Genomic DNA, 27,758 nt, shown 5'->3' on the forward strand with positions numbered 1-27,758 from the left:
GCTCCTGGCCCTACCTGCTGGGGAACCCGGCAGAGGGCAAAGAGACCGTGCTGAGCTCCCACAGCCTTCCCATAAAAAAAAAAGATGATAAAAATCCCTGGAGAAGCCACAGAGACGCCCAACTCTCCCAGGAAATCGCGCCGAGCAGGGTGCTGGGCTGGGATGTGCCCTCTTAAAGATCTGCCGCCCCTTAACGCGATGATCTTAAACGGGTCTTTTCCAACCAGAACGATTCGGGGCGGGGGGGGCTCAGCAGAGCAGCCCCCAACCCGCACCCAGCCAACCCCCCTGAGCTGCCCCCCGCCCCGCAGCCAGGCCATGTCACAGCCTCCCCCCCACCCCCGGAACCCCCCGGGGAGCCCCGGAACCCCTCGGGGAGCCCCGGAGCCCCCGGCTCCATCCCCCCCAGCCCCGCACGGAGCGCAGCCGCTTTCCCACGCCCCGGCCCCGGGAAGGTGCCTCTAGAGGGAGCTGAGCCCTGCCCGGCTCCGCATCTATGGTCTGGGGTTGGGTTTCTATTTTTTTTTTCCTCTCTCTCTCTTCTTTTTCCCTCCTCCTCCCGGCCCTGCTCGCTTCCTTCCCCCGCGCCGCGCTGCGGGGAGGAGGCAGGAAGGGAAGCGCAGGGGATGGAGCAGCTCCCCGCCGGGATGCGGTAGCTCCCCCGGGACATCCCGGCCCGCCTGGTCCCCAACGGGACGCGGTGAGTAACGGGGAACACCCCCCCAAACACCCCTCTCCTGCCCCAGAAACCTGCCCCGGGATGAGTTGTGGTTATTCACCGGGCCCTGCCGTGAGCCGGGGAGGGGGGGATGCCCCGGGAGCCCCGGGAGGGGGGGATGCCCCGGGAGCCCCGGGAGGGGAGACCGGGAGAAAATAGCCGGGGGTAGCTCGGCAAGCAGCGCTGCGGGGGGTGCGGTAGCTGGGCCGGGGCTGAAAGGTCTCGCTCGGAGCAGAAAGTGGCCCCAAAGAGGGAACTGGCGCCTCTTTCAATCGTCTTTTCTCCAGCTGGGGATTTCCCTCCTCACCCCTTGCCGGGGCCGGGCGGTGACAGCGCAGCCAGCCCCCCCTGCCAGCTCGGGTGGGGGGTCAGGGCCGGTGGGAAGGGTCGTGCCACCCTGAGGAGCAGGGTGACATCCGTTTCACCCTGTTCTGGGCTGTGAGCTCAGACACAGGCAGCCCTGCCTGCCCGCCCAGCAGCACTGGGGACCCCTGGGACGTGGTGCTGTGGGGGGACCCTGGCTGCCACGGCTGGGTGGGTAAACACCCAACTGGGCAAGCTCACCTGTCTGCTCCTCCAGGCCGAGCTGAGGGGAGTGGAGCTGGTCCTGCCCTGTCCAGGCAGGGATGGCAGTGGGGCACTGGAAATCCTGTGGGATTTCAGTCCTGGAGAAAGTTAGCTGCCCTGCACACTGCATGATGGAATCATCCCCATACACGGGCCCCGGGCCAGACTGGTGAAATGCTGGTCCCAGAGGATGCTCCATGCATTTCCTGGAACAGGATCTTCATACAATGTCAGGGGGTAACTTCAGAGCCCCACAGCCAGGCTCATTCATAGGGATTACAGCTGCTCCTCTCCCCCCCTGCAGCTTGTGATTCTGCCTCCGGGCCAGTCCCATCACCTTCCCTGCACCCCAGCACTTTCCTTTGGAGAAAAGTTAGAAGTGGTGAGTGTGTCATGAGGGCACACAGGAAATGTGTCAAAGACCTTTAGGCAAAGGACATGAGGGTGAAATGAGAAACAGCTGAGGCAAAGGTCTTTTTTTTCAGTAGGAAAGGCTGGCAGGTTCCAGGAAGGCTGCTTCTTTGCGTGGCATGTGCTCATCAATAAAGGTACAGCTCCTGTGCCACCTTAGTGGTGGTGCTAAATCCACATCCCAGGTGCTGTCTGCTGCTTTTTAACACTTTGTGGCCTCCTACAAGACCAAAAATTCAGGGTGGAGCTGAATCTTTTGACTGCAGCTCCCCCAAACTCCTTCTTAAGCCCTGTCTCAGGCCCTGGAGAGCCTTCATTTTCTGCAGCCTTGGGCTGTCTTTAAGTGTGTGGGTGTCATATCCTCCTTTGTGCCCCTCCCTGCTCCCTTCCAGCACAGTATTTACAGGGACAGTGGGGCAAATCAGAGGGGCATTGGGCTGGGAAGCAGGAGGAACACGGGCAGCAGCGTTCCTGATAACAGAGAGGGTGATCTGAGAAACTTTCACCCCCAGCAGAGACTGGCAGTGAGCTATCTTGGTTTGCAGGAGGAGTTTAGGGTCCTCCCCAAGGAGCAGGTTGGGGACCAGCAGCCTGGTGACAAGGATGTAGCTGCCAGTCTCACACGTGCCTGTGTGCAAAGGGCTGTGGTGCCCTGTGTTGCAAGAGAGGAAAGCACTGCAAGAAACTATATTGAGAAGGAAACTGAAAATGAAAGTTCCTCTTCAGTGACAGCCACAGTCACAGCCTGCCACTTCTTAAGGGTTTGGCAAGGTGAGGAATCACATGAGTCAGCTGCATCTCAGGCCCTGTGCTCACTAGCCAACCTTCATGCTGGGCAGTCAGGTCTGCATCCAAAATTCCCTGTTACTCATGGCTGAGGTCTGGGTCACAGTGGGTTGATGTGAAACACAATTGGTTGCACCTACAGACCAAACTGTAAAAGCTCCAGAGGCAGCTGAACTCTTAGGATGTGTCTGCATCCTCCCCAAGGCCTCAGGGCAGCCTCGGGATGGAGCAGTGCGAAGCGTGGTAGAAATTCACTCTGCTTTGCTTACCCAGCAGCTCCAAAGAGCTGCTCTGAGTCTGGTCTTGCTTCCCCTTGAGGACACGAGGCCTTCCCATGCCAGGTGGGCTGGGGCTGTAGCCTTGCTCAGCAACTGAGGAGGGGATGAGATGAAGTGTGGAAGGGTTTCCTCTTTGGAGGAGGGGACAGAGGCACATCCATCAGCTCAAAGCACTCCCTGAGCTGTCTCCAGCTCATCCCAGAGCAGAGAAGAGCAGCTCTGGAGCCCGGGCCTCTGCTGATCTGGCCACGTGGGATCTCTGCTCCCAGCTTTACCCTCAGTCCCAGCTGCCAATCCTCATCATGTTTTCAGCTTTTCCGTGGATGGGGATGTTTGAGGTTGGGGAGGAAAAGGGAAATCCTGTCCTCGGAGGCATGTAGGAAAAAACAGCATCTCCATCTGTGTGTCACTGCAGCTCGGGCTCCCTGAATGCAGCTATGCAAATACATGAGGGCTTTCTAAGCCAGGCTGGGGAGCTTTGCATTTCCAGCCCCCATCCCCACCTTGACTGCAGGCTGAACTTTTACCATTTATGGTCTCAACTTATTTTGTCTTCTGAATAACCTTCAGTGTGAAGTTCTAAGCTTGGACCACGTGTTGCACTTCTAATCTTGACATAGGTGGTTATTTATCCAGAACCAGTGCTTTTCAAAATTTTTTGCTCGCCATACAATTTACATTTCTGGGTGTCAATATGTCCTCAAGGTGCAAATCAGAAAACCCACCAGTTTAGCCCTGTGGAAGTCTGGCCAGGGGAACATGTACGGGCATGCCAAGCAGGGCCATGAGCTGCAACAATCTGTCTCTAACCCTGATAATAACTGCTGGCTTCGCTTCCTTCTCTGCAAAAACCAGGGGGTGAGGTCAGAGCAACGAGCAGAGGGAGGTAAAGGAGCTGCAAAGAGCCCTGAACTACTGGTCTAGGGCACCTGTGAAGTTCACGGGCAATATGGGCCGTGTCTTTGGGTCTCATTTCACTTTCTTATTCTGAGTGGAGCTCAGAATAGGAAACGTAAAGGACAGGAGGAATTAGGGCCTCTGGATTTAGGAAACCAGAGGGCTCATCTCTTGCAGAAGTTGTGGAAAACAAGCTGGAGGTGGTGCTTGCAAGGAGACACAGGCACTGTGGGTGCAGGTTGGTGTGGGCACGGGTTGGTTTGCTCTTGCTGTGCTTAGAGCTGTCGCGGCTGCAGGTCGGTCACAGCGTTTTGGGGAGCAGCAGAGCCCGATGGCTCAGCTCCTAGACACCATCTCTGGCTGCAGGCAGGGAGCCTAGAGCCCTTCGTGCTCTGATTTTTGCTCTCATCCCAGCGTGGAGCTGTTGCAGACACTGTCTGGGCTGAGTAAGGGCAAGTGGAGCCCAGGGCACTGACTGAGCAGGGCAGGATCGCTCGCTGGTTTCCAGCCAGGGTGAGGAGGTGGTGGAGCCGGGACTTGGGTGACTTCCCGCTTCTGGGATCTGACTGTTGGCAAACACGTTCCTGCGAAGACAATCAGGAAGAGGGGAAAAAATCCAGGCAAGGGACTTGGTGTGGCCAGGAATCAGGGAGTGAGCGTGCCGGGAAGGGAGGAGCCAGAGTGCTGGGAAGGGAGGAGCCAGGGTTCTGGCAGCCAGAAAACCAGGCAGCAGTTCTCCTCCCAGCGTTTGGCTCAGCCAAAGGGGCTTCCTAAGGCTAAGCCTGGGAGGTGTGTGAGGGGGAAGGGGGCTGCGAGGCTCCAGTGTCCATCACCTGGTGGGCTGACTGTCTCTTGTCATTCCAGGTGAAGCTGATACTCCCAAGCATCTCTCTGCAATGGCCTCAGGGAACGAGGGTGACCCACCGCGGGGACACCGGGGCAGCAGCGGGCGCAGGATGTCACAGGAGCTCAACTCAGGTAAAAACCTTGCTCTGATGTTCAGGGGAGGAAGAAGCATTTTCAGCCCATTCTTTTTTTTTTTTTTCCTTCTTTTTTTTCTTTCTCTTTTTTTCTCCCCCCTTTTTTCCCCTCCCGCGTTTCTTTGAGAAGATGTTGTGGTTTGTTTGGGTTTTTTTTTTTTCATACCTCCAGGGCCTTTTGCAGGACTGGGATAACAAATCAGGTCCACAAAGTGATGCTGAGCTGAGCAGGGAGAGCACACGCTCGGTGCTTTTGGGGGATGCCTGGCACTGGGTTAGCAGGGTGGGCAGCAAGGGGGGCTTGAAAGGCACAGGGAAAGCAGTGTGCAGGGAACTGCAGGGCTGGGGCAGGCTGGCAGCTCTGTGTGGGCACAGGGGCTGGTGGGGCAGATCACCCCAGCTGGCTGCAAGAGGCACGGCTGGTGCCTTTTGTCGTTGACTTTCCCCTCCCTAAGCACAAGAGAGTGAAAGGTGCTTGATGTTTAAAAGTCATATAAAAACATGCCTGGTGTCAGGCAGTTGGTTTCAGTCTTGCTGCGTCTGTGTCCAGCAGGTCAAGGGAGGTTTTTCTCCTCCTCTCCTCTGCCCTAGTGAGACCACATCTGGAGTATTGTGTCCAGTTCTGGGCTCCCTGGTTCAAGAGGGACAGGGATTTACTTGAGAGAGTCCAACAGAGGCTACAAGGATGATTAAGGGACTGGAATGTCTGTCATATGAGGAAAGGCTGAGAAACCTGAGGCTGGTTAGTCTGGCTAAGAGAAGACTGAGGGGGGATCTTATTAATGTCTATAAATATCTGAACGTGTCAGGAAGGAGGGGCTCTCTTTTCAGTTGTGCCCTGTTATAGGATAAGGGACAATGGATGCAAACTAAAGCACAGGAAATTCCACCTCAACATGAGGAAAAACTTCTTTACTCTGAGGGTTACAGAGCACTGGGACAGGCTGCCCAGAGAGGTTGTGGAGTCTCCTCTGGGGACTTCCAAGACCTGTCTGGTTTCTGTGTGACCTGCCCTAGACTCTGTGGTGATCCTGCTCTGGCAGGGGGGTTGGACCTGCTGATCTCTAGAGGTCCCTTCCAACCCCAGCCATTCTGTGATTCTGTGAAATCTGGTCTCCAGTGTGCCCTGGCAGGGCAGTGATGAAAAGTTACAGCTCCACAACGTTCAGGAGCAGCTCAGGCCATTTCTCCTGTGTGCTGAGCCCAGCAGACTGTGTAATTGTGCTTCACACTAATGGGTGAAACTGGGAACAGGGCCGAAAGGAACTCAGGAAAAACCTCAGCTCCCGTTTCATCCCAAAATGATAAAATGCCTCTGCACAGAAAGCTGTTAAACACAGATGACTTCTTAACCTGTTTTACAGGTGGACTTGTAAATAAGGCTGAGTCACTGCAGCTCTGTCAATAATGAGATCAGAAGCTATACCTAAATGTTTATACACTTGAGCTCAGATCCAGCTCAGAGCTGTTTTATTGGCCTGATAATGTTATTTATACTCTGGTATTGCCTGGACTCCTCTCCATCTCAGAGTACCATTTGGGCTAGACCCTGCATGAATACACTGGAAGAAAAAATCCCTTGTCCTTCCCTTACCAAAGTCTACAGGGTATGGAAATAAATACTAAGAGCAGTTGTTTACATATGCTGATTTCCTGTTGAGACCAATGAGATGCTGATGTGAAAACCAGTGAGAGGATCAGGCCCTGAGCTCTAACCACACTGCTTTACAGTCACGCTTCCTGTAAGCCTGTGAACACTTACTGGCAGCACTAGCATCCCTCTGCTTCCCAAAACTCAGGCAGGGGGGAATTTGGAGGTGGGACCTCTGTGCTCCTTTTAGGCAGAAGCCTCAGGGACTCCAATGGCAGCAGAAATGAGCATTTTCCACCAAGGTGTTCTATGGATGACAGGGTGGAAGAAGGCTCTTGTCAACAGGTGTTAAGCCTGGTTTTCTTTTAGGGCTCACTTGGTCTGTTTGTTTGTTGTTGGATGTGGGAGGGAGGGAAGAGATTTATTTGCTGTTCAAGGAGTTGCTTGAGCATCATTCTCAGCCCTTGTTGTACCAGCTGTTGCCCAGGGCATGGACAAGATGCTGCTGCTTCTGTCTAGGCTGGGTGGGAATTTGCACTTGGGGTGTTTTTAGGGCATTGTAGACAAAGGCAGGAGCTGGATACTCCTGGCTGTACGTGATGAAGAGGAGGAGGAGCAACTCAGCTCATGAAGAGTCATGCAAAGGGGAACAAACATTGCAGGAGGGGGGGTGGGAGGCCCAGCCCCAAGGGTGCTGAGCTGAGCTCAGGGAACAGGGCTCACACTTCAGAAGTGGAACCTTGCCCTCCTTCAGTTCCCATCCGTAACGTGGGGGTGGCAGTGCCTCCCTGTTCAGACCTGCTGCCAGGGGATGCACACAGCTATGGGAATGGCTTGGATAATTCCATCAAGGCTCAGATTTGTGGGACAAGCCATGGATGGCATCACACCTGCAGGCAACTGTGCCCAAAGCAGCTCAGCTGCCCCTGCTGCAGAGGGGCTAGTCCACCTGATGAAAATACTGTTTCTGTGGTCACACTTAGCTCCTGTGGGGACCATGTTAGCTGGAATCCCAAAGCACTTGGTTAACTTTGTGTCACTGCATCCACTTACTAGGACTGGGGAAATGGAGAGAGCTTTGGTGGGATTCTTTGCAAGGATGTCCAAGGTGTCAGGGCTGCCCATCCTGACTCCCAGTTTGCACTGCCCCGTCCTCACATCACCCAGGCTTTCTCATCTGTCTGTGTGGGTTTAATACTCAGTTCATGTAACCTACCTCAAGAGGCGTGAGGTTAGGTCCTGAGTTGTTTGTCTCAGCTCTGGACTTCATGTTGCATGTGAAGCAAGTCATGAGCTGATCAATAGTTGCTTCGGGACGTTACCCACACACTTGTGAGCATCTCTGTGTCTTCAGCTCCAAGACTGCCTGCAAAATGAGTAGGAAAAATTGGAAAAAGTGAGCTGCCTGTTTAAGCCTGGGATCTCATACATTCTGTAGAGCAGCCAAAACCATTTTAGCACACTTTGCTCGTGTCTCCAGTACAGACACAAAGTATTAGACTTCCCGTTTAGCTGCATCTGCCACCAATGTGTGGTTTTCCTTTTTAAAAGAAAACTAAAAAATAAAGTCACCCTTCTGATGACTGTGCTGGGAAGTGACTCTGCTCTGGCATTGCCTCGTGACTCCTCAGCTCTGGCCTGCAAAGGATGCCCCAGGAAATCTTTTTATGAAAAACTTGGTGGGGCAAAGGGAGATAGGTTGGCAGAGCTGAGGTGCCCACCCATCTCAAGCATCCCACTGAGTGCTGGGATCCCTTTGCAAATATGGGACAGGTCTCAGCTTGGGCAGCAAAGAACCAGAGCAACACCTTGCTGCAGCCCTCAGCCCCTGCTGCAGGCCTTTCTCTCTGGGTGTGTTGGTGGGACACTGTGGAGAGTCCTTAAGGGGTTAAGCTAGAAGAAGAGGCCAGCTGCACACTGTGAATCTGTCACTTCAACTTGTTGTTAATTAGTTGTAAACACCACTGAATGTAAGAATTAATGCAGATTTCTTGAGTCCAGTATCTGAAACAGAAAATCTCCCTTAATGATTGATTATTTTTCTATCTTAAAACAAAGAGTGTTTGCCAATTAGCTCTGCAGAGAGGCTGTGTGAGAATATTGCTCCTCTTTTGGGTGGGAAGATACTTGTTCTAAAGAGCAGAAGGAGGGGAAGGGCTTTGTGACATGCAGGTGCCTCTGGGGAAGGCAGTTTTCCATTTACCTGTCCAGGAACTCTGCTCTTGGGTGGAAGCTGTGCAGGATCATGCCAGCATGATGCACTATCAGGTTGATCAGCCTTTGATCTGGGTGGCATTGCTGTAGGTTTCACAAGGTGCTTCCTTGCCTCGTGGAAGCTAATCCAGATCCATTAACGCAGGTGCTGCTCATCCCACGCTTGAATTGCAGCTACCATGAGGTGAAGTCAAGCTTCCCTTCGAGGCAGAAATCTCCAGAGACTATTCTTGGTTCCCTGGAGCTGTCTTCTCCCTTTGAAGCCAGATGGTGTTCTCAGGCTGGATATTTCCCTCTGTGTAAACAGATGCACCTCTCAGTGTAGGTGCTGCCTGGCTCCTGAGGGATCCAAAGGGATGATGCCAGGTTGCATCTGTCACTATCCCAGTCTGCAGCAGGGTTCTTTACTTTAGTTGTAGCAAGGTCTGATGGATAACTTCAGTGAGACCTGCCAGTTTTGACTGTAGCACAGCTGCTCTCCAGGTGAGAAATAAAGGATCTTGCAGAGAAATCCAGATGTTGCACGTTTGAGACTGGCTGAGGTCTGCTCAATGGGGGCTGCAGTGGGTGTCCTGGTGGGGTAGGACTGGTCTGGATGTTGAGAGTGTCCTGGGGACCAAAGACAACAAGGACTCTGCTCCATGCAGCAGAAGTGGAGCAGGTTTTCCCTGGCAGTGTGGGGGTTCACACCAGCTCATGAGGCCCCATAACACAGCCCCAGGGATCCCACAGGGAGCCAAAAGATGCCTGAGGAGCCCCAAACCACTCTGCTCTGCTGGTACTGGGAGTTCACAAGGCAAAGCTTGATCCAGATCCTCTTCCTTCAAGTGGGAGAGACCTGGAGATGGTCCCAGTGAGTGCCATGAGTGAGGACCTGGGGGCAAAAAAATATGTTCTCTTGTCCTTGTGTTACTAAAAAGAGTGCCTGGGGTAATTATAACCAGGCTTTTTTTTTTTTGTACATGTACTTCCTCTTTGATTCTGGCAGTGTGTTTACCCTGCCTCTTGCTGAAACTGTGAGTCAGTCAGTTTCGTTTTCTGGCTCTCGGTGGAGCCACTGGCTCCTCCGGAAGGTGGGATTTGTTTATCACCAAATAAACCTGGTCCTGCAAAACAAAAAACAAGCCCCTGAAAACACAGCGACCAGGGTTTGTCGCTTCCCTTCACCTTTATTCACCCAACCTGCAGTCGGTGTAACCTGAGTCCTCTCCCTTCCCTGCACCCCATCCGGGGCTGGGCCCATCTCCCTGGAGCCTCAGTGGGCCATGTTGATGTGTCCATCTGGAGAAGCTTGGTGACCAACAACGTGGCATGTTTTGGAGGCTTGGAGAGCGGGTTTTACAAAGCTGTGTCCATCAGGCCAGGTCCTCATGTCCCAGTCCTGGGACATTGCTCAGGCAGGAGCATCTCTGCATTGGAAATGCACTTTCCAGTGGGCAGAGATCTGTGTGGCCAGTCTGAGCAGTGGTTACACTGGGATGCTGGGAAAGGGTTTTAGCTGGGTTGGCTGCAGGGAGCTGTACTGCTGCTGGACAGTGTTGCTGGTGCAGATGTGCTGGTCTGCTGCATGTCACCAGCAAGCCTTGCAGAACCATCACCTAAACCCAGAGGTCTGCAGGGTTCTGCACTTCTGACATTCCCCAGAGCAGCTCACTTACCTCGTTTAGTGTCTGTGAATCTCCACTCTGAGTGGTGAGACCCTGTCAAAGGAGCAGGGCTCTGATCTGTCCGTACCATTTCTGATCCCTAAACATTTTGCATCTTAGAAAAGAAATGGGGAAGAACCATGTTATGGGGACCTCAGGGCCAGCTGCCCCTGAGCCCTGGGCTGCTGCTGCTTAGGACCTGGTGCTGCAGCCCATATTGCTCCTGGAGCCAGCTGAAACTGAGCTCTAGTCAAAGACACCCCATGACAGACCGGGTGCTTTCCCCAGCAGCAACGTAACGCGTGTGATAAGGTATCGGTCTCCATGGTGCCTACGGGACAGAAACACCTCACTGGGGGCTCCCTGCTCCCGAGGGGGCAGATCCAGACCCTTGCTGCTCCCGGAGCAGCCTGGGCACAGGGGACACAGGTGTGGGGCTGCAGCCTGAGCTGTTTGCACCCGCGCTTGTTGGCGCCGGTTGCTCCTGACGCGCTTCCTGCGGGCGCGGAGCTGGGTGACGCTACCACAGAGACACGTCCCCCCGCTGAACCCGGAGGGCTTGGTGTGTTCAGCCTTTCTGGTGTGCAGGGCTGGGGGAAGGAAGCTGTGGCACCCAAACCAGCTCCAGCTCACCCCCTGCCTGGCTGCAGCCTCCTGGGCAGCGGGCTTATTGCCTCCCTGGGTCAGCAGAGCAGGGGATTTGGGTGTTCCCTCTCCTGCAGTGCCAGTGGGGAGCAGGGACTCAGCTCAAAGTCATCACAGAATGTTTGGGGTTGGAAGGGACCTCTGGAGATCATCTAGTTCAACCCCCCTGCCAAAGCAGGGTCACCCACAGCAGGTTGCACAGGATGGTTTTGAATGTCTCCAGAGACTCCACAACTGCTCTGGGCTGCCTGTTCCAGTGCTTTGTCACCCTCACAGTAAAGAAGCTCCTCCTCATGTTTAGATGGAACTTCCTATGTTCAAGTTTGTGCCTGTTACCCCTTGTCCTGCCCCTGGGCACCACTGCAAAAAGACTGGCTCCATCCTCCTCACATGCAATCCTTGTACTGATAAGCACTGATAAGATTCCCCCCCAGTTTTCTCAGGACTTAAAAGACCCAAGTCCCTCAGCCTTTCCTCATAAGAGAGATGTTCTAGTCTCCTCATCATCATCCCCTAATCACCTGACTGTTTACCTGCTCTCAAGCACAGGATGGGGAGTCACCAGTCTGGGTTGGGGTCTGAATTACTCAAAAGCTCCTCTCCTCTCTGTTCCTGCCAGCAGCCCATGCAGAAGTTGCAAACCCTGCCCTGGCACTGCTGCTACTGGGCTGATGGGTGTATGTGACACCAGTGATGTGTGACTGAATCATCAAGTTATTCTACTAAAGTGACCAATTTAACTTCTCATCACCACATCACTGCTGATGCCAAGCGAGGGCACCATTGTTGGTGACACTGCAAAACCAGATTGTTGGTTGATGGGCAGTATTAGGCTGAGCTTTGCCTCCAGTTTAGGTTTGGATCCAAGGTTTGTGAACGTGTTTGTGCTGAGCAGTTCCCTCACCAAGAGGTGCAGCCACGTGGAGAGAGCTGCCAAGCACAAGCACTTGCACATCTGGTTTGTGTTGTGTCAGTCCTGTTGCTGTCCCTTGCCAAAAATGGATTCAAAAGGTGGGCCTGTGCCCCTAGGAACAAAGACTGGCTTCAAAATTACTTCTCTGAGAACTAATCTATGTTGGATTCTTTTTGTTTTACTGCAAAATGCCAGTGTTGATACAAACAGCACAAACTTAGGCTGGAAATGAGGGAATGGTCTCTTTCCAACTCGGGAGAGTGGGGAGATGAGCTTCTCCCTTGACTTCTCTCCCTCTTGTCTCTTTCAGAAGACCAGGTGGCAGAGGAGACAGAGGAGGTGTTTCGGAGCTACGCCTTCCACCGCTACCAGCAGGAGAGAGAGGAGAGAGGGGAGGAAATGCCCGTGGACCCAGAGATTGTGGAGATCCAGCAGGAGCTGGGCAGGTAAGACTCGGACACCAACTAACACACAACCCTCAGCCCTGTCCTGGGCCAGGCTCCACTACAGACCCACCCTTCTGTCCCGCTTACTGGTCTTGCTGACCTGTCCTGATGGCTCTTCCCTCCGGGCAGCATGGGGAGCCAGGTGGGGAAGCGCTTGGCCATCATCGGTGACGACATCAACGAGCGGTACGACGCCGAGTTTCGCTGCATGCTGAAGTCCTTGCAGCCCACCAAGGAGAATGCCTATGAGTACTTCACCAGAATAGCCTCCAGGTAAGACCACCAGCTCCCTCAGTGTGGGCTGGATGCCTGGAGGAGACCAGGAAAGGTCAGAGGGGTTGTCATGCAGTTGGTTAAACCCTTGCCCCCTCCCCAGCCCCAGCACACAGATCTTGTCCACTCAAGCTTCACCCACCGCCTGGGTTGAGCTCTCAACAACATCACTGTGATGGTTCCTGTGCTTTCTGCCCACCTGCTTTTCCTCCTGTGCACTGTCTTCACCTGACAATCATCTCACCGTCCTTGCACAAGCTGATTTGGGTCAGAAAATTTGGGGGATGTGCCTGAGAAGTGTGGCCTGTGCATCAGTAACCGAGTGATCATCCCACCTGCCCTTCAGGGGTATGACCAGCCCTGGACCAAGTCAGACCTGTTGCTGCTTGGTAGCTGGGAAGTCCCAATGGGCCAGGCTTTCCAGAGGCACAGAGCAGGCTGTGGGGATGGATAGATACTGTTGTGCTTGGCATGATCCACATGGAACAGGACTGGAGTAACTCAGGATGGGGGATGCTCTGCAGACCTGCATCTCTTGCAGATGATGGTCACCCGCTCACAGTTCAGCAGGGTGAAGAGCAAAGGCAAACACCAGGACAACTTACTGCCCAGATTGCCTGAGGCACAGGCTTGGATCAAGGTGGCCATCAAGGGGTTCAGCCATCACCCCTCTCTGTCTGTAGGGAAACAAGGCACGTTAAATGCTTTGCCCAGGGTCCTGCAAAAGACCTCTGGCAGAGCAAGGAGAGAAGCCAAAGTCTCTGGGTTCCCAGGTCCCTTGGGTTCCCGTGGCTCCTCTGAACACAGCCCCGTGCCCCCTCTGCTCGGTGTGTGTGTGTCTAACGGCCTCTCTTCTGTCCTCCTCCTGCTCCCTCTCCTGGGGAAGCCACGCTGCTGCTCTCACCGCTTTGCCAGCCTGAGGCGGTTATCGCGCCGCAAACAGGTAAATTAACATCTGTCCCTCTCTTTGTGCTGCCTCTTTCTCTGTTGTTCCTTCCCGGGCTCTAACTTCCCTCTCCTGCACGGTGACAGCTCCACACTAAGGTTCTGCAGGGAAGACAGTTCCCGTCAGCTCTGCAGGCAGGGACCACCAGGACCAGAGCACCAGATTAAAGCAGGGCCTGAATCTACTCTTTTTACATATTTTTTTTTTCCTTTTTTTTTTCTTCCTTGCTTGTCTTGCTGGGAATCAGGGGAAAAAAGATCCTCAAAAACTGGTCTCGATAAATCAGTGTCAGACCTGCCCACAGCATTTTGTGCCCCCAGCAACCAAATCCTGGATCAGGAGCGGTGGGCATCGACCAGGCACATTGTTCAGCCCTCCCAGCCCTTGGGAGTTTCAGACTAAGGCAAGATCAGATCAGGTTCTGGTCTTGGAAAGGTTCATCTATACAGGAGAAGGGAAAATCCTGTTCTGACATGCTTTGTCCTCACATCTATTTAAACTTCCTTACTTCCGGGCACAAGCAAGGCGTGCTTTGGGACAGGCAGGTTCCTGCTCCTGGCTGCATGTGCAGGAGCTGCTGAGCTTGCTGTGCCTGCAGCCTGATGGCTTAAACCACCCCCAGTTCCAGCTTTACCTTGTTTCATAACTGTGTCCATGAAAACATGGGACCTGTGGGCAGCTGAGGATGGGCTGGAAGGTGTCGGGTCAGCAGCCACCCTCCCAAAGCTTCCTCTCCAGCAATTCAGACCCTGTAGCTTTGTCGACAGGATTTGGACATTTCCTTTTCCCTAGGACATCCCTAACCCACCTGGCTGAGGTGAACAGCAGTTGGGGCCGAGATCGTTTGCTCTGAAAGCACCTCCTGGATACAGGCAGCCACGCGCTCAGCCCCAGAACATCCTCCCTGGTCTGCATGGCTGGGATGCGCCGCGAGGTGCAGCCCCATCTCAAAGCCCTGCTCTGCAACCCGCTGGAGAGCCCGTGGCTGCAGGGAGGAGGGATCGTGGCAGGGATTGACTCCGACCACGGGCTTTGTTTTTCAGCTTGTTTGAGAGCGGCATCAACTGGGGGCGGGTGATCGCGCTGCTGGGCTTCGGCTACCGCATGGCCCTCCACGTCTACCAGCAGGGCATCCCGGGCTTCCTGCGCAGGATCGCCCGCTACGTCGCCGAGTTCATGCTCCGGAACCGCATCGCCCGCTGGATCGCCCAGCAGGGAGGATGGGTGAGCCCAGGGGGGGATCAGGGGAGGGGAGGGAAGCTGTGCTCCTGCCTGGGGAACTGCTGGGTCGGGGAGATCTGCAGGCAGGTGGAATGTGCTCGGGTTCTTCTGGGACCTTCTCACGCTCTTCTACTCCCTGCAGGGAGGGTGTAGGCAGGTGGGGATGGGATCTTTTTTCCAGGTGACGAGCAACAAGACAAGAGGGCACGACCTCGAACTGCTCCAGGGAGGGTTTAAGTTGGATATTAGGAAGTACTTGCTCACGGAGAGGGTGATCAGACATCGGAATGGACTTTCCAGGGAAGTGGTGGAGGCACCGTCCCTGGAGGTGTTGAAGGAAAGGCTGGAGGTGGCACTTAGTGCCACGGTCTGGCTGACGTGGTGGTGTCAGGTCACAGGCTGGACTTGATGATCTTAAAGGTCTTTTCCAGCCTTGGTCACTCTGTGATTCTGATTCTCTGTTTCCCATCAGGTGGCTGCACTCGATCTGGACAATGTTTACATGAAGTACATGCTGGTGGTGGTGGCCCTGGTCATGGTGGGGCACTTAGTGGTACGACGCTTCTTCAGGTCCTGACTGACGTGGGGGCAGAGGCTGGGGGGGTCCAGCCAAGCTCTCTCTCAATTCTCTGCTCTGCATTGACGTCTCCCAAGAGAGGGGGAATTCAAGGAACCTCTGAGATAGAGAGCAGCTTGGACCTATGACCCTCCTGCCACAGGGCCCAGGGTCTCTGCCATCTATGCAGGCACCACCAGGAGCTGTGGAGAGAAGCAGTTTTGAGGGAGAAGGTTCAACTTTGTTGTCTGTTTCATGCCCTGCTTAGCTGCTGAGGACAGAGCTTCCCCATGACACTCCCAGCATGCAGCAGCAGGGCAGAACAGGCTCCTCCAGAGTCAAGAGTCTGGGGAAACAAATGTGTTGTTTAATAACGCCAGTGTGTGCGTGTCTGTGTGAGTATGTGGGTCTTGTCCACTCTTTGGGCAGGGACAGAGCTCCCTGTTTGCTGATGGCAAACATAGACCATGCCTTTATGTGAGGAGGGGTTGCAGCCTTGGTTGCTGCAGTTGTCTAAGTCACTGGAGGGGCAGGCCAGCATTAGAAAAGCCCATGTGGGGCTTGTTTTCACCTTCTCTGAGCCCAACTACATGAGCCTTCTCTCCCCTTTTAACAAGCATCCCTACCCCTTTATAAAGAAACACACCCAACTACCTGGGACCTGACGGTGCTGGCAACATCTGGCAGTGCAGGCAGGCAGGTCCCACCTGCCACAGCCTGAACCTGGAGACCTGCAGCTCCCAGGGCTGGTGCAGGTGCTGGGGTGCAGCCTCACAGCCCCCTGCGAGCTCAAAGGCTGTGTGCCAGCAGCCCCAGGGAGCACCAGCAGGTTTCCAAACACTAAAATGTTTGGGGGTGACTAATGGTCAGTGCCTGCCTGCCCTCCCTCTAGTTCTGCTGGATCCATTCCATAGACTTGGATGCTGGACAACGAGCAGCCCAAGTGAGACCAGTCGGTCTCCCTTGCTCCTGGTGAGAGGCACTGGAGCTGCATCCCATCCCTGCATCAGCTCTTTGCCTTCTGAGCTCAGCTGGGCAGGATGGTGCAGCCGTGCCCTGGTGGAGCCCAGGGCTGTGATGTTTTATAGTTGCCCAGAGAGCAGAGCCCAGCCTCTTCTAGGCACAGTGTCTTTGGGAAGTGACTTGACTTTGTTCCATTCATAACTAATCCTTAAAAATGGTCTTTTGGGGAGGGAGGGAAGCAGGTTCCATTCTCCCATCCCAAATCTTCCTGACTTTTGAAAAATAGGGAGAGTGTCCCAGCGTGGACTGCATGGTTTAGCTCTGTTCTTTTTACTCCAGGTGACTCTGTAAGGCTTGAAACTGTGACTAGCCTTGTCTGAGCCAAACTCACCCTATTCCAGCATTACCCATCTCCTAGGGCAGGTCAGCCAGCTGGGGGAAGGAGCTGGAGGGACCTGGGAAGTAGGAAAGGAGCAGTGGTCCTATGTCTGGGCTCCTTATAATGCAGACAGAGCCCTTCTGGGCTGGAGCTTGGGACAATGGGAGTAGCAAAATAGTAACAGCCTAAAGAGGCTGAGCCCTCCTGCCCCCTGGAGCCTTTCCATGATGGCTGGAACAGGGAACTCGCCTGGTATTGCTCCCACAAAACAGGCTGGTGACCCCAGCTGACAGTGCTCTGACTGTGGCACAGGGATCCCCAACTGGGCAGAGCCAGGCTGGCCTGCAGCCCTGCCTGGTGTCACCTCCTGCACCCAAGCAGGGTCAGAGAGACCTTTAGAGCAGCCTCTCTGCCCCCTGGAACAAAGGCATTCCTGACAGACATCTGTCTAACCTGTTTTTAAAACCCTCCAGTATTGCTTCCCCAGCCTTACCTTAATCTTTACCTTCAGGTAGATTTTTTTTCCTCAGTGCTTCTCCCTGCTGCAGTTTCTGCTTGTTCCTGCACATCCTGTTGGAGCACAGACAGGACACCCCTCATCCTTTCTCCTTGCAACTGCAGAGGCTGAGGCAGAATTTTATAACACATCCCTCATGTTCCTGCCTCTTCTAGCATAAGAACAGCAAACCTTTCAGCTTGTTTCTCTATCAGGGTTTTTTTGTGCTTAGCCTTTTGACCCTGACTGTTTCTGCAGTCTTGCTTTCCCCTGGTGGAGTTCCCTGGACTGTGCTTAGCAGAAATGCATTAAAATATTTGCTATAATATTCCTCTTCTATATATCTCTGTTTTGGTTGCTTTTTAGTTTTCTCTGTGCTGAGCAGCACAAGTCTCCAGTGGATTGTCCATGCTCAGGTTTTGTGGCTATGCTGGCTCTCTTGGAGCAGCTGAACACCCACTCAGCTCATCTCTTCCCTTCCACGTGTATTGTTTTTCATTCATCCCCACACAACTTCACTTACCATCGTGCCACCTGTTCACCTGTCTCACATCTTAAGATTTCCTCAAGATCTCAAGACTCTTCACTGGTGTGATCCAGTCTAACCAACTTGGCATCACCTGCAGTTTCCCATCCCCACACCTTACCTTCTTTTCTGGGTGAAAACACCACCAGATGGAGCCTTTTTGCCACGATGAAAATGAACTACTAATTGTTACTTCCTTTTCTCTTCATCAGACACATTATTGTCATGTCACTGTGGTCTGGGCTCGTTGTCTGGCTTGGTTGTGTCTCCAGCAAGACTCTTTCAGAGGACCTTGGAAAGGAAACAGTGCATCAGCTTTTATTCACTACTTCACAGTCCAAGAACTCTAATAGATCAGAGAGAACTTTTGCTTGTACAAAAAGCCATGCTGCTCCTAATTTATTTTCATCTTCCAGATAAGGTGTTTCACCTTGCAAACCACATTCAGCTGTAAGGTCAGCTGACTGTAAGTCAAGAACATTTCTCAGCTCTCTGATAGATGATCAAGCCTGAGCAAAGTCTGTGATACCAGGACAGAGAAGGGAGCTTTTAAATTAGGTGCTGTAGCAAAGGAAAAGTTCCATTTTATCCATTTTCTCAGGGGATTTGCAGGGAGGATTGTTCTCAGGATATCAGCATATTGTCTCCCTCTGCTCTCACTTCTCCCAGCCTTCCTGACACTGGTTACTGAAGTGGAAAAAAAACTTGAACTGGGACTGTGAACTGGCGACTGGTCTGTAGTTCTGTGTCCTGTCACTGGATGGCAACAGCACCGCAGGCAGAGCCCCCTGGGTGCTGGCTCCGGGGGCAGAGGGGCTGAGCTCCCCCAGAAGGGGAAAAACCCCTTTCAAGGTCCCCCTCTTTGTCCAGGTGACCTGGGTATCCATCAGCTGTGTGCTGCACACCCAGAGCTGTGTGCCCTGACCTATAGCAAAGGCAGGCATTACTGGTTGGTGCTGGACTGCTGTTGGGGAAGGTGCTGAGTGCTTCAGGGGGGCAGGAAGAGGCTGCAGTGGGGTTGGATTTGCTGGGCTCAAAGCAGAGCGAGGTGAGAGGGCTTGTCCATCCCCAGAAGCTGGTGCTCTTGGGGTTGGTCACCCTCTCCAGGGAGCTGCAACAGGTGTCTACCTCGAAGCCCCACTTGGCAGAGTTTGGGCAGGGGGTCTGGACAAAGGTACCACAGGCCACCTTGACTATGTGCAGAAGGCTTTTCCTCTGGTGCCAGGAGCCATTTCTACAACAATAATTAAAAAAAAAGGAGTACATCTCTGGTATAAAAGCCAGAGTTCTAGTTAAACCTTTGTTCTTAGAATAGGTCCAAACTTCCCTTACAGGGCTGAGTCAGCCACTTGGCTCTGCAGGGATAAAGACTTGATCAACTGCAATATTTGTTAACCCATGTGAACTTTGTTTAATGACCAACCCAGGCACATATTGTACCTTGTAGGAAATCAAGCCCATCCGATGCACGGAGCAGCAGGCTCTCCCTGCTGCCCCCTCCTTAACCCTGTGGTGCTACTGGGGCTGCTGCCCCCAGGGCTTTGGCTTCTAACCCTGGTAAGGGAAACAGAGGTGGGAACACCTCAACTGGAAAACAAAGGCAGAAGATGAGGAGAAGGTTCTGCCATGGCTGTTGACAAGGAGAGGGTTGCTCATTGAATCATTTGGGATGGAAGGAAAGTTTGACACCCACCCCAAAGCAAGGCTGCCTAATCACTGCAGGGCTTGGTGGACACTGGTTTTCTGGCAGCAGAGACCCCAGCTGGGCTGCATGTGAGGAGGGACTGACTGGTGCTGAGGGGACGTGGCACAGGGAGCTTGTCTAGGCAAAGAACTCTGTTCACGCAGAAGTGTGTGTGCTCAGGAGGGTGGGCAGAGGAATTTCATTCTGAAGGTTATCATGGATGCACAGAAAAAGGGGAAGAGTCTGAAGGAAGAAACTCATTTACCAAGCCTATCTGAGAGCATTTGCTTTTACTCCCACCCGCTTCCAGCTCTTCCCCTCTGAATGAACAGAAACCTGCCTGAGCTGTTAGTCTGCTTGTCAGAACCACCTCTCCCTTCCTGCCATTCCTCGTGCCTTGAGCCAGACCCTGAGCCATCCCTGCCAAGCACCAGGCATGGTGGGGTTCAGGCTGGCAAGTACACCAGTCTCTTACTGGTCAGGACTGGTGGCAGCCTTCTGTGAAGCTGTGTGATGGGTTTTACACAGATACTTGAAGCCACACTATAATTCTGGTTCTTCTCTGTCTTTTTCACAGTATCAAAGCACACAGTGTTTCACACAGCTCCTTCCTTCATCCCTCCAGGAAGCCTCAGTCCTCTCCCAGCACTGCAGGAAAGGGATGGGGTATATGATGGAGCTGCTTTGCACTGACTGGAGGGGAGGGACTGGTAAACAGCTTTTCTTCCCAGGGGGAGGAGGAGAAGACAACTACAGGTTGTTCCAGTAGCAGCAGGGAGGTGGGGAACAAGCTTTGTCTGCAGATGATCTTTAAAAGGCAGGCAAAGGGGCTGTGTGGAACACGGTGGGTTGCTTTTACCTGAAAAAAAGAAAAGATTTCTTTCACAAATATTCTGTTTTAAAATGATGTAATATATATATGTGAAAATAAAAATGGTACATGCAATGCAGACTCTTTTCCTGGCTGTGTTGAGGGTTTTCTTCCAGAAGCTGTACTCCTTTGCTCTGGGTAGCTCTTGGGTACATTCTAAGTTGTCCTGCTAAGCTATTTAGCCTCAGTTGACCTGTTACTTTAGGGGTACCAGGACTTCTTGCACTTTTTCTGGTATGAAGATATAGATAGGGAGAGAAATCTGCTGCTGAAGCTTGCTTTGCTGTCCCTGAGGAATAAGAGCCTTTGCTGCAAACCCTGCAGGGCTGAAGAGCCTGCTGGAGTGATCTGCTGTCTGCTCAACCTGCCCACAAGTTGAGGATCTTATCTCTGATCCCTCCACACCTCCCTAGCAGGAAGCAATACAGGTAGGAAATTGCAAAGGAAAATCCATTCCAGAGGAGTACAAGAGGATTCTCAACTGCTGTAAAACACTCCAGCAAACAAAAGGGAAACCTGTTCTTATCAGGAAAGCCCAACGTGCGTAGGACAGGGAGGTGCTATCCCTGTCCTGCCCTGGGATGACAGCAATACCCCTGCCAGCCAGCAGCTCCAGCACAGGGAACTGGCATTGCAGGACGCAGGGTGGCACCAAGATGGGAACTGGGGCTCCTGCAGCAGTCACTGTCCTAGGCTACCTTTCCCCAGACCAACCTTATCCCCAGGCTATGCTGCTTTCAGCCACTCTCACATGCCAAGACAGGGTGTGAACTTGCACAAAGCTCCCTCTGTTGCTCTCTCTCCTGCTCAGATACAAACCCCACTGCTCACCTGGCTGCTCACCCCCCGCAGGACCAGCCTGGGTGCCAGCTTCCTCCAGCCCTTCCCTCTGGCACTGCAGGGTCTGCAATGGGAAAAAGAACAGGTGATGTTGGGTGATGCTTTCACACCACTGGGTGGGTGGGACCCTTGTTAATGAGCACACACCTCACTAATAAGCACAGCCACCCCCCGGGTGCTCATGGCCCCCAGTCACCTTTGCTGCTGCCTTCCCACCTCCAGCACTTGGGGCTGGGGGGAACCTCCCCTTGGAGCTTCAGTCTTCTGGTTGTGGTGGGTCCAGGACAGCCCCCGGTGACTGCAACGGGGGGACCAGGGGAGATGTTGTCTCCATCAGTCCTTGCTGGTGAACATGGAGCATCTTTCCAGTTTCCATGTCCTCACCCTTGATATGTATTTGTGGTTGGGCAGTGGCAGGATTTATGGTTCCTGCAGGACTTCGTGGTGAACAGAGGTGGCTTTACCAGGGGGTGGCTCTGCCTTGCCAGCCTGCAGAACAGCACCACTGTCATCCTTCAGCCAGCTCGGCCATGAATCCGAATGACTCCACAGCTCCCATTCTCTGCTCTGGCCCATCCCACCTCATTGCAAACAGGTCTGTCTGTCCAACAACAGCTCCGTAACATTCCCCCTCAGGAGGTCTGGGTGCCTGGCTTTGCATTTTCTGAATGCCAGTCAGTTAAAATGAGGGAGGAGAGATGGAGGGCAGGATGCCTGCCAGGATGGTCTGAGACCAGAAGGTGCCAGAGGGTCTGAACCCAGACCATGCCCATTTTCTGCAGAGTTAATCCTGGGGAATGTGTATGGGAGTGCTGGAAGAAGGAGAGGAGAGGAAGGCTGTGGAAATAAATTGCTGTAGAAAGAGTGGGGGGCTCAGGCTTTCCACACAATCAGCCAGTGGCAGATCAAGCACTGGAATCCAAATAAATACTTACCATCTAGTTCCTGGTCTCTATAAATAGCCTAATGACACAGTTGGTAGTTTGGGATCACTGCAGTGAGATTCAAGCAGGAGGAAAGTATTCCCAGTCATGGAATCTGGCCTGACACAGGAGCTCTTTCCCTTGCTGTCACTGCCTCTCTGTGCAAGTAAAGGTTAAACTTTAACAGAAAATAAATGGCCCTAATTAAAGAGCCAGGTGCTCCTGTAATCCACTTTGTGTCCTGCCCCAAAACCAGATCAAGCTCCTAATTAAATTACCAAAAAAAATTTAAAATATTAAGGCCAAAATATTATTGAAGTATTTGCCTTTGGCCACTCAAATAGAATTGACCCTAAACCAGAATCCAGGATCTGGCAGCAATCTAGATCTAGATCTGGTATTTGAGACAAGTGCCTTATCTCTAAAAGTGGGTCAAACTCTGAACCACCCAGAGTTGTGTGGAAAGAAAGGGTTTTCTAATTAATTCCCGGGATATGAAATGAGCGTGGGCAGGGAAATCACACTTGGTTTCATCATCTTAGTTTTTAAACTAAAAACCCTTTGCTCCCAGGCAGGTTTCCTTCAGCTGGCATGTGCCTGAAGAGGCTCAGCCCCTGGCCAGGGTTCAGCACAGTCACTGCAGTCAGGGATCTGCTTCCTCCCAGAGGCTCCTTCCCATCCATCCATCTCATGCATCATTTCTCATCACTGATCTCCAGGACTCCACATGGGACCTGCCTGGATCGACACAAATGAATTGAAGGAAACAGACTTTGATCTCCCAGCTGAAAGGGGACCACGTGCAGCAGTAAAACCCCATGACTGCCATGAACTGGCACCAGCCTCTCTGAGAGCAGCAGTGACTTTGTGGCAGCAAGCAGCTGACCAAGCCAGTGGTTTGTTTTTCTCTCACCCTGTGAATTGGCAGCCAGAGATGTGGATTTTTCTCAGATTTATTTCCTAGATCTCCCTCACTTTCCCTGAAAAAAACTCCCTGAATTGTGGTGGTCTGAGTCAAGAGAAGACAAGGCTGGAGTTAGACCATGGGGTGAGGTGAGCTTGCTCCAGCAGACATGACAGCTCTGATGTGGGTGCAGTTGGGCTCTGCTGTGCTTTCCTGGCAGCCACACAACTTTCTGGATCAAAGCTGGAGCCTGCCCAGATGTCAAGAGCTCTGGCAGAGCAATGGCTTGTCTGCACTCAATATACCACTCAGACAGACCCCTATCATCAGAAGGCTGTGGGGAATACTGCAGTAATTCAATGCCCTTGGATGGATCTCTCTTGTGAAGGAGGAACCTCTTCTATTAAAGTTAGAAGAGCTGATTCAGCACAAAGCAGGCAATAAATTCAGTTTTCTACTTAGAGCAGTCACTGAGGGAGACCAAACCATAACAGTGTCTTTATACAAGTCACATATCTAATTCAGAACTCCCTCTCTCCAAAAATGTCCTCACATTTGCTTGAGCCACGGCTCTGCCTGTCAACTTTTTCACCAGAATAGTCAGGGGAAGTACCCTGGCATTTACCATCTGCTGCTTGTGCTCATCTGGGGGATTTACACCCAGGATTTAGGTGGGGTTGTTCTACACTTACTCTGCAGAACCTGGAGCAAAGGTCAGAAAGCTGAAACTGGATGAGGTGGGGGTGGCTCAGATGACACCCATGCTGAACTCCAGGGCAGCACACAAATACCACAAGATGTTTCACAGCCCTTTTCCTTTCTTCTTGCAAAAATCTGCAACTGAACAATGACAACAGATGTAGTGACCACAGCTCAGCTGCATTCCCTTAAAAATAAAGCACCAAAACCAAAGGCACCAAGCAGCAAGGCTCTGCCAAGGCAGCAGGACAGCTTTCTAAGAAGAAATGAGTGATTTTTAGCTGCTGGCTTCAGTGAGGGAGGGAAAGGCAGATCCATAAAGACAGCAACATTTTGGCACTCTACAGCTTGTTCAGAGTTTGAGCCTTGCTTTTTAAAAGCCATTCATGATGCTAATTTTGTCATTTGCAAGCAGGGTTAGTGCTGCTGCATCCCCATCTTTGTTACTCCCTGAGGCAGGAGGAAAATGTGACTCAGCACCAGAAGCTTCATCCTTTCCAGACTTTGCAGCTGGCAGCTCCTCTGTGCTGAATGCAAACAAAACCATGATCCTGCAGAGGCTTCTCCCATGGAAGCTTGTGTGGACCATCAGGACAAGATAAGGCCACCACAGTAAGAACTGCTCCACTTGCTGAGGAACTGGCCTTAAAAGCCACCAGAGAAGGGCATCAGGAATGGGTACTGTGATCCACTTCCTGTCCCTACCTGGAAGGAGCTCAGATGTGAAGCATCTGGTGTCCTCCACTGGCTGCAGCCTTCAGGAGAGGGTGCTGCACGAGGCAATGTTCACTTCACTCACACATCTCTACATCTGGAGAAAAAGGAAAAAAGGCAGCCTTGTCATGACTCACTAACAGAAAACCAAACAAAGCTCCAAAACAACAATAGTACCAAGACTCTTGTCAGCTCAAGAAAAGGATGTGCACTTGAAAGCAAAGAAATGAAAACCACCAAATTTGTCATATCTTCAAAATGCTGTGGTTTCCTTTCCTTTAATCAAACCTTGGTTTTCTGCAGAATCTTTACTTTCATTTTCCCTTTGCTAGGAATTCCCTCCAGGCCCCATGTTCTTTCACCTTTTCACTTTCTATTTCTGCTAGGACTGAAGAAACATACACAAAACCCATAGTTTTTCTCCCCACAAAAACTTCTCAAGCCATTGTTCTGATGAATTTTGACAGATCCACAGTTCTCAGAAAAAAAATATGAAGACCAAAAAAGAAGCAGTCACTGAAGTTTTCCCTCCTGGGAAAAAGGGCATTTCCATTTAAAGAACAACAGAACCACTTTGAAATAAGTTTTTTTAGCCAATCTAATTTTGGGCTGAACCTCATAATTAATGCAGGTTTAGAGGTAATGTTGCTTTTTAGGACTTGTGGAAACCTTGAATTAATAAATTAGGGTGGAAAACTCCTTCCACTGAAAATCCAAGGCAGCTGGTCCCTTTCTTCTTCAGAATCAGCAGCAGTTAAAACCTTCCAGGCTGACTGATTCTGCCCCTAATAGCTGGACAAAGCTTGTCTCCAGGTTTTGTGCTTCCTGGGTGAGCCAAGAGCTGACAGATCCCCCCAAACCTGGAAGAGCCCTTAGGAAGGACCCTGACCATTGCTACCTGCTCAGCAATGCTGCATTAGCAGGAGGGAAAGGTATAAACCCTGCAGGATTAGCTAGGGTGTGTGCAGGAAAGGGCTGTGCCATCCTGCTCCAGCAAGAAGAGGTATCCAGTCTGCAGGAGTTCCCCAGTCACTGCCTGCTGCTGGTGTTTCTTTCGCTTTCCCAGTTCACAACATGAACCACCTGGGTGGGGAAAGATCCAAGAGCTTTTCTTACAGTAGCAGGAAGCACAGCCAAGGGTCCAGAGCTTTGCTGCTGCTTTTTTAAGACCTCAGGGAGGGAAGTGCTGCCCCTCAGTTTCCAGTTTTCCTCTGACAGTGCCAGCAGGAAAACCCTCTCCCCAGGTTTTTTCATAACTGGTGAACATCACACCCGTTCTACAAAGCTGGAAAGCTGCACCAGCCTAATTTAGGGCACACCAGCACATGAAAGTGAACTTGATTTAAGCTGATCACTTAAAACTTCAATAGCTTTTCTCAATTAACTCTGCACGTAGGAAAGACCTTGAAATGCATTTTCAGCTGCTATATTAAGGCATCATAAAATCCTCTGTGAACACCCTCATTCTGGCTCCCTTTAAACCTGATACCCCAATCTGACATTAGTACCAGGGTTGCCATCATGAGTTAGTTAAGACAAAACTAAGCAGCTGAGTTGTGATAACACTTCACCCACTGCAACACAACACCCTGCCAGTGACTTGGTATCATTTCTGTAGCTTGCTTTATTTTTCTGAGGCAAGTCCTGAGTCCTCTGCACATCCCCAGGCACCATCCTGGCAGTGCCAGAAGCTCCGTGCAATGCAAGGGGACAGCACAGCATGGTCAGGGATACCAGAGTTTCCTGCTCTTGCTGATTTGACTCTACAGGTCAAAATTAGTGCCTCCAAGTGCTCCAGTAAAGCAGGTATTACTGGTCACGGTAGTTGAAGGCGAAACAGTTTATGTCACATTAGTGTTGGGCTGGGCTTGGGCAAGTGGTTAATTAAAGAGGCTCAGTTAGAGAGTGGCAATTTGTTAAGCTGCAGTAACTTAATTGCTTGCAATCATCTGCCTCTCCTCACGCTGAGCTACTCGGAACATGAAAGAAGGGATTGAAGTGTGTCCGTTGAAATGTGTTCCTTTGGTTGCTGCAGTGCAGCTTCTGTGTGCAGATAAGAGGGATCCATCCCCCTTGGAGTTATCACACCCGGGCAGCTCTGTGCACCAGCCCTCACCAGCCCTGCTGCTGACAAACAGGCAGTGCTGCCAGAGGCTCCAATATTCAAAATTCAACTGGAAACTCAGCCTGGCCTTCCAGCTGACGGGATGCCCAGACCATAGTGAGCCCTGATGGGCAGCGGTGGGGAGCTGGGGTGTGTCTGATCCTCCCCGTGCACAGAGAGATCTCAAAACCTGAGCCCTAAAAAATTAAGGAGCCTTTTCTGCCATTTAGCTCACAAGAGTCTGTTCCTGTGATTAGCTACAGTCAGCCAGGACAGAGAGAGCATCTTGTGCCTTACAGAAGGGCCAGTGTTCCTGTGCATCCAGATCCAGCAGCATCCTGCAGGCAGTTCTTTTAAACACCCTGAAAACTGGGCTTTAATCCCAAGAAAGATCTGCTTGAACATTCCCTCTAGTGGAGCAAGGGTGGAAATTCAAGCTGCGAGGTTCAGCTCACCGAGCAATCCACAGCCAGGGCGGGAAGGGCTGTGAGCTCCTGTGCTGGCCTGTCCAGGGCCACCTCAGCCCAGGTGGAAAAACAGCAAGTGACCAACTGGAAATTCCGGTACCATTTCATATGATCCAGAATTACTATTTCAAGAATAACGGAAGACTTTTAAAGACCAGCTCCTGTTAACTAGAAATAAAAATAGGGGATATTTTTTTTTTAATGGCTTTTGATACTGAAAAAGGAATGTTTTGTTCTGCAGTGTCAGGGCTGGCAGGTTGGGGTTGCTCAGAAGGTGGTGAAGGTCCATGAAGGTCCCTCCACAGCCACTGCCATGTCCTTTGTGGCAGCTCAGTGAGCACGTTCAGGCTCTCATCAGTGGCAGAGAAACCAGGACAATGTTATTGCCCATGTAAATCAGACACACTCTGTGGGCTTCTGAGGAGCACTGCAGATTTATGCCAGGAGCTGACCCGGCATCTCTATTTTCAAAACTAGGGCAGATTGAAATATGCTGGGTTTCAATAATATATTTAGGTTAACAGGGCTTTTCTATTTGGGCAATTAATCTGACATAGACTGAGAACCTCTGGGGACAACATGCAAAGGTTGCTAAGAAGAGGAAAACAAACACACTCAGCTCCCCCATGTCTCTTCCTTCATGAGGACACCTCGCAGTGATCGGATGCCCAGCAGGAATCAGTGACATCACTTTAATATTCCAAAGAACACCAAGACCCAGTATAGAAAAGCTTTTACTAGGAGCTGGTATTACCTCATCTCCTATTACTGCAAAATGCTTCAGACCAGATATATTGAGACATAAATCTCTGGTAAGAGGAAAATCAATATTGTGCTGGAGAAAGTCTTTCCGGTTCCTTGCCGGACTGTTCCCTCCTCAGCACGAGCTCAGGGGCAGGAGGGGAGGCCTGGGACACACACACACTCTTGTCCCACTGTGTCTGTACATGTGCTCGTGCTATATTTAAAATCACTCCAGGGCCCAGGGCTGATTGATCCCTTGTTGACGTCACTAGGCTCTTCCCAAACCTGATCCTTGTCTTTCTGTGCTCCCTCTCTCTGCCCAGCAGCCCTGCTGCCAGCTGCCAGTGTCCTCAACT

At 52.0% G+C, this 27,758-nt stretch overlaps 1 protein-coding gene and 1 long non-coding RNA gene across 2 annotated transcripts; one reads left to right on the plus strand and one right to left on the minus strand.

Annotated features, from left to right (window-relative positions):
• Nucleotides 1–581: 581 nt before the first annotated feature.
• On the plus strand, nt 582–15,109 carry BAK1 (BCL2 antagonist/killer 1). Its single transcript, XM_051638968.1, has 6 exons — nt 582–700; nt 4,522–4,635; nt 11,957–12,092; nt 12,222–12,365; nt 14,355–14,535; nt 15,005–15,109. The coding sequence occupies exons 2-6, from the start codon at nt 4,554–4,556 to the stop codon at nt 15,107–15,109; spliced, it is 648 nt and encodes a 215-aa protein (XP_051494928.1). The 5' UTR covers nt 582–700; nt 4,522–4,553.
• Nucleotides 2,983–9,542, minus strand: LOC127393662 (uncharacterized). The gene is made up of 3 exons (XR_007891530.1): nt 8,432–9,542; nt 7,445–7,594; nt 2,983–4,241 (listed from the first exon to the last, which is right to left on the minus strand). It is a non-coding gene; the product is annotated as an uncharacterized LOC127393662 (long non-coding RNA).
• Nucleotides 15,110–27,758: the final 12,649 nt, after the last annotated feature.

Source organism: Apus apus, chromosome 23, assembly GCF_020740795.1.
Source record: "Apus apus isolate bApuApu2 chromosome 23, bApuApu2.pri.cur, whole genome shotgun sequence".
In the NCBI taxonomy this organism is placed as follows: Eukaryota; Metazoa; Chordata; class Aves; order Apodiformes; family Apodidae; genus Apus; species Apus apus.

Coding starts and splice junctions, on each gene's coding strand:
- BAK1 (XM_051638968.1), top strand. CDS start 4,554: ATGGCCTCAGGGAACGAGGGTGACCCACCGCGGGGACACCGGGGCAGC. Junction 4,636..11,956: donor GTCACAGGAGCTCAACTCAG/GTAAAAACCTTG, acceptor TGTCTCTTTCAG/AAGACCAGGTGGCAGAGGAG. Junction 14,536..15,004: donor TCGCCCAGCAGGGAGGATGG/GTGAGCCCAGGG, acceptor GTTTCCCATCAG/GTGGCTGCACTCGATCTGGA.